The sequence below is a fragment of the Phyllopteryx taeniolatus genome, chromosome 5 (assembly GCF_024500385.1).
Source record: "Phyllopteryx taeniolatus isolate TA_2022b chromosome 5, UOR_Ptae_1.2, whole genome shotgun sequence".
Lineage (NCBI taxonomy): Eukaryota > Metazoa > Chordata > Actinopteri > Syngnathiformes > Syngnathidae > Phyllopteryx > Phyllopteryx taeniolatus.
In genome coordinates this window covers 15162811-15177520 of record NC_084506.1, presented here as the reverse complement: position 1 = coordinate 15177520, position 14710 = coordinate 15162811, and the positions used below count along the sequence as shown (strand labels likewise).

General features: G+C 39.4%; 1 protein-coding gene across 1 annotated transcript; it reads left to right on the top strand.

Annotated features, from left to right (window-relative positions):
- Positions 1–5295: 5295 nt before the first annotated feature.
- ldha (lactate dehydrogenase A4) lies at positions 5296–12993 on the top strand. Its single transcript, XM_061772951.1, has 8 exons — positions 5296–5429; positions 7256–7381; positions 8134–8251; positions 8338–8511; positions 9184–9357; positions 9484–9601; positions 11003–11126; positions 11703–12993. Exons 2-8 carry the CDS (start codon positions 7256–7258, stop codon positions 11865–11867), a joined length of 999 nt encoding a protein of 332 aa, XP_061628935.1. The 5' UTR covers positions 5296–5429; the 3' UTR covers positions 11868–12993.
- Positions 12994–14710: the final 1717 nt, after the last annotated feature.

Genomic DNA, 14710 nt, shown 5'->3' with positions numbered 1-14710 from the left:
GGTGCCCGACGGGATGTTGAGTACTCAGAAAAGAGACGTCCTGTTTGTTGCATACACGTTACACATAAGCAACTCATTTCACTGCTGGAAAGAAATTCGTACATTTGCTGGCTATTTTATTCCTTCGTATGACTATATTTCATTATGTGACAATACAATTTTGACAAATGTGTCTGGTTTTTTTTAAAGATAATATAATAGAAAATATCGTTAGCCTTAATTGCATACGTCATTCTTGAATGTTTTTGTAAAATAAAAAACAACACACAAAAAAAAATAATCAACAAATTAGAAGTGTGCAGTTGCTTCGATTGAACCTTTGCGGATTCCCATGACCTGTATGACTGATACATAAATAAATACATCATTTTTAGCAAGCAGTGTTTTTTTTTTTTCCAATATTGCTTCAGTAAGTTAAAAATGACTTTGGCAATTATCCTATTAGACTAATGATATGGCAGGTAGAGTATTGTATACTGTAGATGAAGAATTGATTCACATGATTCCACCTTTGTGTGTTTTTCAAATTTATATACATTGGACCAGTGTGTCCAGTGCTCACTAAGCATTTGCATGATCAAGAGTCCATCTAATATTCTATGCACTCATTTTGCCAATTTCTTTACTCTAAATTGGTTCATCCAGATGTATTTTCTTTATTAATTACCTTATTGAAAAATGTGTTTACTGATTTATTGTAAATAGTAAAGAACAAAACATTAGTAAAATTAACAATTGTGCGTTTAAAACATGCTTCATAATATTATTTGTTAATGTATTGATTATAAATCAAATCCAAATATTTGTAAAGTGATTATATCATATATTAATGTTTTTATTAAATAGCTGGTTAATTGATTTTTTGCGAATAAAGTAAAATAAAATATATGTAAATAAACTTTTGTACTTTTATATATTTAACCTTTTTTAAAAAATAATAATCGGTTGATTTATTTATTACTTCAAATTAAAAATATTATATATAAATTGAACTTTTTGTATTTATTGTGGTGGCACGGTGGAAAAACTGGTTAGCACATCTGCCTCACAGTTCTGATGACCCGGGTTCAAATCACCTGTGTGGAGTGTACATGTTCTCCCCATGCCCGCATGGGTTTTCTCCGGTTACTCCGGTTTCCTCCCACATTTCACAAACATGCACGGTAGGTTGATTGAAAACTCTAAAATGTCCGTAAGTGTGAAATAAAGTGTGAATTGTTGTTTGTTTAGATGTGACCTGCGATTGGCTGGCTACCAGTTCGGCGTGTACCCCGTCTCCTGGCCGCAGTTAGCTGGGATAGGCTCCAGTATACCCGCGACCCTAGTGAGGATGAATTTTGTTTGTTGTAATAACATTTAATATTATGAAAATTACACATTTTAACTTGTTTTCAGTGAAGCGCTAGATAAGAACTACTCTAAACTATGTGAGGGGAAAGCCTACTTGAACACCCTCATCAAAGGTGACCCGCTACAGTGTGATCAAACCTGTGTTTGTGTCCCATGTCAACAAGTGAAAAAAGTGAAGTTAGATACGGTTGAGTAGAGGTTTGTTTTGTTAAAATTGATCGCTGTAAGGCTTCGTTGCAGAAGGAAGGCACCACAAGAGGTGATTCATTTGCGCCACTGTACACGGATTTTTTTCAGCTCATCGTTTTATTTATTAAATCACTGACGGCTATAAGACCTTTGAAAAAGAGTTTGGGAAGAAGATGTGACACAAGCATTTGCTTTTAGTATGGTGGTGGTGCCCGCGGCTGACTTTTACGGGCACAGCTGGCGCAGACATCGTAATAAATTGGTGATTTTTTTTTTGCATATTAAATTAGCGAGTAAGGCGGCACGGTGGACGACTGGTTAGCACATCTGCCTCACAGTTCTGAGGACCGGGGTTCAAATCTGGCCCTGCCAATGTGGAGTTTGCATGTTCTTCCCGTGCATGTGTGGGTTTTCTCCGGGTACTCCGGTTTCCTCCCACATGTGTGGTAGATTGATTGAAGAATCTAAATTGACCGTAGGTGTGAAAGTGAGTGCGAATGGTTTTTTGTCTATATGTGCCCTGCGATTGGCTGGCGACCATTTCAGGGTGTACCCCGCCTCTCGCCCGAAGATAGCTGGGATGGGCTCCAGCACGCCCGTTACCCCAGCGAGGATAAGCGGTACAGAAAATTGATGGATGGAAATTAGCGATTGAACATAATTTTGGGGTGCTGTTGTGTTGAAGTGAGTGTGTAACGGTATATGATAGCACTCAGGTATAATACCAACTTCAACAAAGTGTTGTTTGGGCACTCAAGAAAGATGGCGTTTTTTTGTGTGTTATTTTAGAGGTGGGTTGATTCCGCCTGACAGCTACAATGTATAAAATACGAGAAAATACTACCACTTTATAGTATATTCCTTTGTCCACACCAGCTTTGCCCCAAATTTGATCTTCAGCCTCGTAATTGACATCACACCAAGACATGGCAGTGTATTGATTTTGGCGACGAAAAAGCGGCAGTGCAATTAGTTATTTACCAATGGCTCCAAAAGGATGTATATTTTTGGAAATGAGTGCCAGTTTCATTTTCTTGAGGAAAATATAAATGAAGAGAACTTATTTTTGAAATCGAGGCCATCTGAATGCTATCGGTCTTTTCACCGACAACAGCAAGCGCCAGATGCTCTTGCAACAGTAGCACTGCTGTCAGTGTAAGTAGAAGATGCTTTCAAAGCCAGCAATGTATAGTGAAAGGCAGAAGATAAAAAAAAAAGTAAAATCGATGCTCTGGACAGTAAAGGTTGGGAAACACTGGTGTAACGTAAAAAAAATAAATTTTATTACAAAAAATGAAAAAACACTTTCCATTTTCAATTCATAACGTGATATACAGTAGACAAGGGCCTGGCTCAAAATGATCTAGAACATATGTGTGCATGGAAAATGAACAGTATATAAGTGTTAAACTGGACACCATTGGATACATACTGAAAGGATTTGCCATACAAACCCACCAGCCAACTACTATAAGCATAATAATCGTACACTGTGATAAAATGCTGCTTATTTGACGTTAAATAAATCATCCGGCCCGCCTTGCCAAACTATCGCCTGCTTCCGCATTTTGTCATGGAAATCATTGAACGATGACTCGTTCCGGCCGTAACTCTGAGTACACATTTCTTAAATTAATTTGATGAAATAAACATTAATTTTTATTTTTTAATACAAATAAAACATAAAAACATGCATCTACGTTGAACATTCGCCCAAACTCCCTGACTATAATTTCCCAAAAATGTGTCAATTGCTAATGCAATATTAAAGAGACTTTAAGCCAGTGATTTCCAACCTTTATGGAGCCAAGGCACATATTTTACAATTGATAAATCTCACAGCACACCAACAAACAAAAATGTCACAAAAAGTGGATACAATAATTACTGTATGTACTCCCTCCCATCTAATAGAAGAGCATTTATTCGTTCCGTCTGTCACTATGCCTCACTGGCATAAATAGATGAACAAAGATACATCATTTCTTGTAAATAAATCATTTTTCGAGCAATTACGTAAAATTTTAAAATTTTCCACGGCACACCTGAAGAGTGTTCACGGCACAATGGTTGAGAATCACTGCTCTAAGCAAATATCTGTGTTTTGTTTCTAAATACATTAAATATGTTTTGAGGTTAACTGCTGAAAACATATGCAAAGACATAACAATATGCTGAATTGTTGAGGTGACATCAGGGCTTTAGTAGTCAGGTCAGGTTTTATTACGTGCTAGTAGGCCAAAGGTGACAATAGTAGTGGGAGGGAAAAAAACATTTCTATTAAGACAGTCGTTCTAATAGTGCGCTGAATTGTCTTACAAGTTAAGACAAAGAGTGTACTAGTACATGGACCTTAAGCTGTAAATAAAAAGATATTAAATAAATGTTCATGGGTTTCCTTGGTGACATCATTGTTTTCATGCTGGTCACATTTGAAAAGTTCAGACCCATGATTGACAGCAATGAAGTAATCCAGCTACAGAACTAGTCTAAGAACAATTATGTATGTGTTACTTACTAAATTACTAAATCATTACTCAATTATACACCCAGTCACGTCATAGGGAGCAAATGAATGAAAGAAATGAAAGGCGGTGTTGCAATAAACTATACTGTTACGTCAGACGTCAGTTGGATAAGGTGATGAAAATACTGTTTTGTAAAACGTGCGTTATGTCAGGTAGCTTCTTTGTTGTCGTTACTAAAAGATGACAGTTGGGGGCGCAATAGCCCCGCTGATAAAGCAAATGATAGCAATAAACCGCAAAAAAAAAGATTCTGCCTTTGAAGAGTACCGGTAATTACATTTTATTTGACTAATTAATGTTATTTATTTACATTATACACTTGGCTGTAATTTTATTTATTTTAATTTTGGGTAATAAACCAGAAGTCAAGTAGTGCAGACTCCACATAGGAAATACAATAAAACATTTATTTTTCCCTCACGTTTTATTTCATCTTATATATTGCGTTGGGAATTGTGTTGAACATAGGGGTTTTAAAAAAAAAAGTGAGTTAAACATAGTAAACAATTCAGTTGACACCTATAGGTGATGGACTGCGATTCAAGCCACACCATCATTAACATAACTTCAGGCTCTGTCAATCAAAATTGAGTACTATCATTTCTTATTTCTTCTTTTTTTTCCATCGTAGCGGTTGTTCTTCACATACATAACAGCAAATTATACGATAGATAGATAGATAGATAGATAGATAGATAGATAGATAGATAGATAGATAGATAGATAGATAGATAGATAGATAGATAGATAGATAGATAGATAGATAGATAGATAGATAGATAGATAGATAGATAGATAGTTTATTCATTCCCTAGGTGATCAAAGAATATAAACTGTAGGCGTGCAAAACATGGGGAAATGCATAGATTTACCGACATAACGTTCACCGATGAGGCAAGCTTCATCTTTATTAAGATGACGAAAGAAGCGTTGCTAAATAGCATACATTAATTGCACATGCCCGTCAGTAAATAGCCGACGTTTCAAGTTTTCCCACGTCTTTCATTCATTATGTTTCTTGCGTCACAGATAGTACAGGGTGTGGTCTGAATAAATAATTAAACATGATAGTAAATAAAATAAATAAAATTTAAAAAAAAGGCCAGGACCAAAACATGACAGATTGTGTGGCGAGGCTCTGTTCTTCCGCATCCTGCCTCGGACGTGACCGCGAGCACGCACACCGGTCGCGATGGCCACGCCCCTGTGTGATCCTTGAGGGGCGGGGCCAGCGAGGAGGAGGGTGTGTTTAAATAGCGAGCGGAGCCCCCCCCCCCCAGCGACACCTCTTCTGCGGGAGAACTGCGGCAGCAACCAACGCAACGAGAAGCATTACAGCCTTTTCACCCAAAAGCTTCAACGGTAGGATGAATTAAAAACACTTCTGCTTTTTTTTTTTTTTTTTAATGGGGATGGAGATCATTTTCGCGTACATTTATCGTCATATATAATGTTGACTTGACCAGGAAGGGGCATGGGGCGTTCCATCATGTCAATTGCCAAAAGGCAAAACGTCCTATCTAATGTTTATTTAATATTTCTTTTTCTTTTTTTTTCAAACGTAAAGAAAATGTTCGATATGACCAATATAGGCCAATATAATACATAGCTTTTTTTGTTGCTATTTCTTTTTCAATATTCCGACCTTTATGTGTTAACATTAACTAAACTACGGTAGCATATTCACTCTGCTCAGATCACAAAGTGAATTCAGCCAATCAGGTTTTAGATTTCAGGCTTTAACCATCGATATACACTAGTTACGTTTCCCACTTGTTGCCTACAGTGTGTGTGTATATATATATATATCGCGGAAAAAAATGTTTCGACGTTGACATTATTTGCTTTTAGGAGTTTCCAGACAGAGCTAAAGTGTGTTTGCGTGTCGTGTCGTCGCAGTATTATACGAGTGTGCAATGGAGGAGCGACCTTCGTCCTTAGTCTTAGTACTCCCCCTGGCTGTGGTCTCCATCCCGACGTTCCTGTTTGACCAACACCTATCGAATATAGAGATGTCAGAGAAGATATCGGGAATTCTAACGCTAGATTACGCGAATGTGCTTGCATTTAAATGCTTATTATGGTTTTGGTTGCTTTAACATTACACACACGAGTAGAAACAGCTATTATTGGCTGATGCAGGGCAGTTTTACACAAGGCAGAACCGTAATAATATTGTTAAATATCTCGTATATATAAAAAATAATAACAATCTAAGCATTGTGGTATATTTTTAGGTAAACCAGTTCAATTCCACCAATACTTATTTTCCCCGTTCGAGAAGTAAACTTTGTTTTACATATGAATGAGAGGCACTGCAGTTGGTAAAAAAAAAAAAAAAAGAGAGAGACAGCAGCTTTTCCTGTTGCGCTCAGTGAAAGCAGAGAGGAAAGTTTTGTCCGTCCTGTTAGTGACATTCCACTGCTTTGTGTTTTATTTGTGCTTCTTGACTCTCTCTCTGACCGCCTGTTGACCCGTGATAGGAAAAATGCCAAACGACCTACAGAGGCTATGCGATAACACACAGCCCTGGTTTGTGTAACGGGTTCCTTCTTGTACACGTGTTTCTCTCATGAAATTGCTATTTCATGTAATACCCATTCAGACACGCCTCCAAGGCAAGTAGGAAGGATTGCACAGCATAGTTCGACTACAAAAGAAGGACCTCTCAGTGGCAGTGTACACACATAGTATTCCTGTGCTGAAAGTGGACAAAAGATCCCTTGTTTAAATCCAGCTCACCTTTCAGTCAAAGAAGGGTCTGACATCCCCCCCACCCACAGTATATCCTGCTATTGTGTGTGAACCTTGCATATGAGCACTAATGTCCACATCACATTGACATGTGAAGGCCTGCAAGTTGTGAACGCTCCACAAACCATGAATAGTATTGTGTGAGTGCGTGTGTGTGTGTGAGAGAGACGTCAGCCGGGGGATTGGCGGTGCTGCACGTACACATGATTTTCATAAAAACAAATAACCAGTCATGGTAACATTCACACCTATTTAGAGTTTTCAAGGACCCTAACATGCACGCCTTCAGAACGTGCATGTTAGGGTCCAACTCGAATTAGAACCCAAACCTCAGAAGTGTGAGGCACATGTGCTATCCACTAGCCCCGTTTGCGCATGGATTATATCCATTTGGCTGTCACGGCTCTGATCCGTTCTCACTTTTCTTTCCGCAGATGGCCACCAAAGACAAACTGATCAGCCAAGTGCTGAAGGAGGAGCCTGGGAGTAGCAGGAACAAGGTGACGGTGGTGGGCGTGGGCATGGTGGGCATGGCCACCGCCATGAGTGTCCTGCTCAAGGTAAGAGACAAAAGACACACGCAGTCAGTCAGGGATGTGTGAAGTGAGCGTCTGATTGTGGGGCTAATCATGCTATTGTTGTTGTGGTTTGCAGTGGTGTTGAACTGTAATATATTATGTAGTTCAGTAAGATGACCATAATATTAGAAACACCTCTTAGTGTCCTACAATGCAGCAGTACAACCAAAACAATAATAAACATGGCATGGTATAATAATGGTATAAAAATAAGTTGTGTACATTTGTATTCATGTATAAAAACACTGCCTTTCCTATATTAGAGAACACATTTAGGCACGTTTCCCTTGAATGCAATCGAAGGGGTCGTAATCTAAACCTTACCCAATTGCCTGGTGTCGAGCCATCCAAGTGATACGTATAGTCTATGGCTACACAGTATGGATTGGCCTCTCACTCTGTGCCAGTGGCGAAATAATAGAGGCACTGTAAAAGCGGGCCTCTATAAAAATCAAAAGCTGGGCAGCATGAAAATAAATGATGTGGCACTCTGGCTTTCCAATCCCTATTTCGGAATTTTAAGTGGGGCCTTTCTAATTGAGATAATGGATAGAATACACACCAAAGCATTGAAGTCTTTATTGAGCTAAGGTGCATATTTTACATAAGAAAAGTGCCATGGCACACCAAACAAAAATGTCACCAAAAGTATATGCGTCTACAGACTCAATTTATGTTCTTACGCTCTGTAAAATCTGGACCTTGAATGCGTGCGTACCGTATTTGCTGATCAGGATCTGTGCGACGAGCTGGCCCTAGTGGACGTGATGGAGGACAAACTGAAGGGCGAAGCAATGGACCTGCAACATGGCTCCTTCTTCCTGAAGGCACACAAGATTGTGGCAGACAAAGGTGAGACGAGGACAACAAACCAATTTGACGACAACAACAACAACTAGCTATCTATATGGAAGCACACATGTGTCTGACTTCTCCAGACTACAGCGTGACCGCCGGCTCCAGGGTTGTGGTGGTGACCGCCGGCGCCCGTCAGCAGGAAGGAGAGAGTCGCCTGAATCTGGTGCAGCGCAATGTCAACATCTTCAAGTTCATCATCCCCAACATCGTCAAGTACAGCCCCAACTGCATCCTGATGGTTGTCTCTAACCCGGGTAAGGAAGGACTGCTGGCTTTTTTTTTAGGTTATCCTGTTGTTGTGCCTTAGCTCTGGACACTGCATTATCAGACTCCATAGTCTCCACTTTGCTGTAGCGGTCCAATTTCTTGTTTTGTATTGATTTTCCTCTCTAGTAAACATCAGTTACAGTATATCCATCAATCCATTTTCTATACGGGGTCGCAGTAAGCAGGAGCCTTAAATACAGTATTTATTAGCCTCAACTGTTGCTGGAGCGTCTTCTGATGCGAAACAAGTCGGGTAGAGCCACGTCCACAAGAGCTGAGACAGTACCGTGACAGTGGAAAAGCGCCATATATAGACAAAGGTGTTGCAACACCTCTTAAATGCTTAACTAATCAATCAGGGGTTGAAGATGGCCCCTTATTTCCCCCTGAATCTGAATCCTTACCAAGACAATTTTGCAAATTGTATGCCTCCACCTTTATGGAAACAGTTTGGGTCAGGCCCCTTTCTGTTTCAGCATGAACGTAGTGGCCAAAGCAAGGTCCATAAAGTCATGCGTGGATGAGTTTGGTGTGGAGGAATTTGAAGAAGCACTTGAAGATTGTCACAAATATTCCCACAAACTCCCAGCATGTTTTCTTTCACTTTTTTTTCTGTCAATAAATAATTTACTCATCGTATTGTCCATCTTTCCTCTCAGTGGACATCTTGACCTACGTTGCTTGGAAGCTGAGCGGCTTCCCGCGTCACCGTGTCATCGGCTCCGGCACCAACCTGGACACGGCCCGGTTCCGCCACCTCATGGGAGAGAAACTGAGCCTCCACCCTTCGAGCTGCCACGGATGGATCATCGGAGAGCACGGAGACTCCAGTGGTATGCGGCGCTTCGCTATAAATAAAACAGGAGCTGGTACCCGGGCGCAGCTTAAATTTAGCATGGCATTATTGGCCCGTAATTGAATTCAGCTTTATCGGAGCTTCTGTATTCGGCTTTTCTTAGTGCCTGTGTGGAGCGGCGTGAACGTGGCCGGCGTCAGTCTTCAGGGCTTCAACCCTAAGATGGGGTCTGAAGGAGATGGCGAAGACTGGAAGGGGGTGCACAAGATGGTGGTTGATGGGTGAGTACAATTGGTCCAACTGTGCAAAGCAACTGATCGTGTACACTTGTACGCCCTTCTGTTGCCCTGTGCCACAGTAAGGAAGTTGAATTTGAACAAAGTCCACAATTGAATTCAGTGTAGCTGACCAACCCGAGTGAGGAATTTGAACATGGCGCTAAGTCAACGGGCAGATGGATATACCGCGATATAGGGTTGGGCAAACCTTTGCACGCAAGGGCCACATTTGGTTTTCAAAGTAATAATAATAATATTTGTAAAATGTCATATTGTAACGATAAAATAATCCATAACTTTATTTTTTTGTTGTATTTATGATTAATTTAATAACAAGAATTATTCAATACATACTTTTAATACATAAATACAAAACATATTTATTTTATTATTACCAAGATTTATTATTTATTATTCACAGTAAATTAATGAAGCAATAATTTAATGAGATAAATGAAAAGTCATATACATTTTAATGAACCCATTTTAAGGGAAAAAGGCTAATTTAGTCTAGCAAATAGTACAGGACTCTTGTATAAATGCTCAGTGGGCCGTATTAAAGAACGGAGCAGGGAGTAAGTGGCCCTCGCGCTATATTTTGCCCACCAGTGACTTATAATTTCCCAGCCATACATCACAACTTAACTCAACTCAGTTTTATTTACAGATCAATTTAAAAACAACCACAGCCGAAACAAAGTGCATGAACGTAGGACAACTGAACATACCATAATTTAAAAAGAATAAAACAGTCATCAAGTTTTAACCAATAAAAACAAAGGGCAGAGCCACAAGAGAGTCTCATGCTGTGTTTAAAGCCACGGAATAACAATGAGTTTCAAGGCATGTTTTACAAATGGGCGCGTGTATGCCTGTTACATTTTATTATCGTCCTAAAGAAGAACAATTGGTCGAAACATGTTGACCTAGCCATTATGTATTAAAGTCATTTTATTTATTTTCCTGCCTCATGCCTGAATGCCTGGATCAACTTTTTCATCGTTTTATTTGGCTTGTGTAATGCGCAGCAGGCGGTCATTCCATAGTATGAACCAGCAATACAAAAAAAAACCTCTATCCCCTTTGAGCTTCCGTTTAAACTTTAGTACCTCCAGGAACGGCTGTTCAACATTCAGATTGCAGCAATGGGTTGGCTTAGGACACATTTACAACGCAATGTCCAACAGTAAACATGAATTTTTGACTTGCATAGTGTTCTTACAGCAGCACAATAGGCTTCCTGATTGAGATTAGAGAAAATAATACCTTATCATCATCGTGTTATCAATATTGCTCATATTCAAAGCTTAATGTGAAAATGCTGGCATTTCAAAATGTGCATGATTTATGTGTGTGTGCGTGTATTTTTGTGCGTGTATGTATTTGTGTGTTTGTGTTCTGTAGAGCATATGAGGTGATCCGGCTGAAGGGTTATACTTCATGGGCCATCGGGATGTCTGTGGCTGACCTGGTGGCGAGCATCACCAAGAACATGCACAAAGTTCACCCCGTGTCAACACTCATTAAGGTAAAGACACTTCGTTAGGTAATTCCTCGTTCATCCCGGGTGAAATCCATGAAGGAACGACTTATTATTCATACATATTTTAAAGCTCTATGAACCGCCCCAGACTCTTACTTATATTCTCCACACGCCTATTAACCACTACCATACTCTTATAAACACTTACCATCCAGTAGTACTGTACACTGTGTACATTTTATTCCTTGTAATGTTTGAATGATATACTATATATATGTGTGTGTGTGTGTATATATATATATATATATATATTCTAGTTTTAATGGTTTAGGCAAGGAAGTGTTTATTTTAACACAAAAAAATTATAGGATACAATAAAAATCCCGCGAATTATGCGCGATGTGAATACGAAAAACAAAATCTGCAATGCACTGAATCCACAATCGGTGAGCCGCGCGATATAGCGAGGGAACGCTGTATTCAATCTTAACTAGCTCCACCAACAAGGGCTGTTTTGTTCAACCTGTTAACTGCGGCATTCAAAAAATGTGGCTATGGCTCTTTTATGTGTTCCCATGAGACTGTGCCACATACCTTATTATTGCACGCGTTGTACGGCAGGGCATGTACGGAGTGAAAGAGGAGGTTTTCCTGAGCATCCCCTGCGTCCTGGGCAACGGGGGCTTGTCAGATGTCATCAACATGAGTCTGAAGCCAGAGGAGCAGCAGCAGCTAGTGAAGAGCGCTGAGACGCTGTGGGCCGTCCAAAAGGAGCTCACTCTGTGAACGGCGTATAGCGCCCCTTGATGCCACATTTCGACCCCAAACTAAACATCACAAAACACTGTGCATTACCCCGAGCAACTTCCTCGTACTTTCTGTGTCCCGCTGTTGCAAACGACCTCCATTAAGACCTATGAAGTTCCAAAAAGTAGAAGTTACTTTTAGATATTTACCATTAATGGGTGTCATTTTATTTTTGCTGTCTTCCCCCATCATTGTATGTATAAGCAGAAACACTATTTAGCCTTGAAGGTCAGCCTGTGTTGAAATGTGGGAATCGGTGTCTAAAATAACCATGTACGCTGTTACTGTGCACTGTTGTGGCTTCTTCCATACACTCCTTGTATGCTTTATATATATTCAGTCTACTGTGTGTGGGTTGTGTGTCTGTTTTTTTTTTTTTTTTAGTCTGATAGAGACATTCCATTCTCTGGGGGTGGACTTCCTGTCCAACTGATCTTGTAATAGTAATCTAAGGCCTTCTCCACACATATGACCACAAGTGCACTGACAAGTGAGATAAGTCAAGAGTCCATGGTAATTCACTACGCTCCTTGTATGGTTGGGGATGCTATTGAAGGGAAATAATCAATATAAACAACAAACTTGAATGTCGTTAGCACACGGTAATGCACTCTTAGAAAATTTTATTTATATTTCTCCATATAAACTATAAAAGGACATGAACAAAGTGTAATGGTGTTATTTTCTCTAAAGCTGTTACTGTAATGATACATATTTATTGTGTCCACTTTTACTTATCATTAAGATGAACAACTATAGCCTGGTAATATTTGTATGTGCTCTAACATCAAGTAAAGCCGGGCTACAGGGGAAAAAAAGATCCCCATTTCTCTGCCTGTTCATTACAATTATGTTTATTACAGAGGTATCACACACATGGGTCATTTATAAACTTAATCTTGTTTTTGCACCAGGACTTATAGGTCACACCCAATAAATCATATACAAGTCCTCTGAGGTTAATATGTTGCCGGGCTCAGAGAGCATCTTAGTGTACTTTTTGATAATGGAGATCAAAAGGTGCTCTAGTCTCGACACAGCTTGTAAAGTACGTGAGTACAGTGAGTCCATGTTTCATTGCTTTGTATTAAAATTGTTAACAATATATTTTGAAGGCCTTTGCATTCTTGAAATTGCTATGCTTTTTCATCATTATTCTTCATCCAGGCATTACAAAGGCTTTTCCATACTCAAAAACAAATATTTTGCAGGCATATTTGTCCTGGCGAAATGGTGGAGGGCAATAGTGTCAAACTCGGCCCGGGGCCAGATCTGGCCTGCTACGTCATGTAATGTGGCCCATGAAAGCAAATCATCTGCGTCGACTTCCTGCTAAAATACCCAAATTATAAATTGTCTTAACATTTACCAGTAATAACGTTGGAAAATTGGAAGCCTGTTTTGTTACCAGTCCCACTTCTAAAATAAATTGAATAATAGTCGAAGAGTTTTGATTAGCTTCTGTTTTCAAAACTAGTTATCCATCAATTTGATGTGTATTTGTAATAATATGGGGTGATTACACATATTCACTACTGCCACAACTGACAATTATTTTATCAATTAATCTGTTGATTATTTTTTGGGATAAATCAATGAATGAGATAAAAAAATAATTTCTATCCCCTCATTCCAAAACAGGACATCATTTCAAATTGACAGTGCGAAAAATGCATAAACATAAATTTAATATGTTTCGAGTTACTGGTTTGGTGCAAAACATCAGTCAGAAAATAGGCAAAGATGTTGATCAGTGTTTTCAAAAGTAAAAGCAGATGTTTGGAAATACTTATGATGAAACACAAAACATAATCAGTCTGCTTTCATGGAGGACTACAGCAATCTGAGAATATTTACTGTTTGAGAGGCTGACATTTTGATGATTTGGACAATTTTAAGCTAAACAAGGCCTCAACGATTAATCGATTATCAAAATAGTTGATTATTGTGATAACCCATTATTTCTCGAATAATTGATTTAATTGTTGAAGCTCTAATTTACAGTCTATGGTTTCACAGTCACTACGGCGCTCTGAGGAAAATCATATGATGTGCCCCGCGACAGAAATGAGTTTGACACTCCTGGTGTACGGTTTTGTTTGCATGTCCCCAAAACATTGTCTTAGTAAGACACCTACACGCCCCCCCAGAATTATTGGACAATTCAGCCCCCAAACCCAGTTTCATTTCTTGCAACATGAAATTTCATATGCATGCCTATTCTGAGTATACCCACAAACAATTCTCAAAACACAATCCCTGAAAATACACAGAAGTCTGTCATTCTGGTTTGAAGCAGCCATTTACAGGGTTCGTTCAAAACCTGTCCTAGAGATATTTCACATTTACACTGGAGGTGGGTGACAGTGAATTTGTGAAACCATTTTAAACTTTTAATCACTCAGCTCCACAAGGTCAGAGCCTAATTTACAAGCGTTTGAAGTGTTGAACATCCCATGCTGAAGATTTTGCTACGTGCCACATACTGGCAGAACTATATCGATTCAAAAACTGTTCCGGTTTCCTTCAAACATCTTTGGTGAAGTACCGTAGTTACAGCTCTTTTAAGAAGAGATACATTTAGCAGCGCACGGCACGAGTGCTTTGCCTCACAGTTCTGAGGTTTGGAGTTCGAATTTCGGCTCAGGTCTTCCTGTGTGTAATTTCTAATGAATGACAGCTCGTCTGTCTACATGCACCCTGTGACCCTAAAGAGGTCAAGCGCTGTAGAACAGCAATTCCCAAGCAGGGTGGTGTGACACAATAGGTGCCATGAGAGATCATCAGGTGTGCTGTGTGGACAATTTCCCTTACTTTGTTAG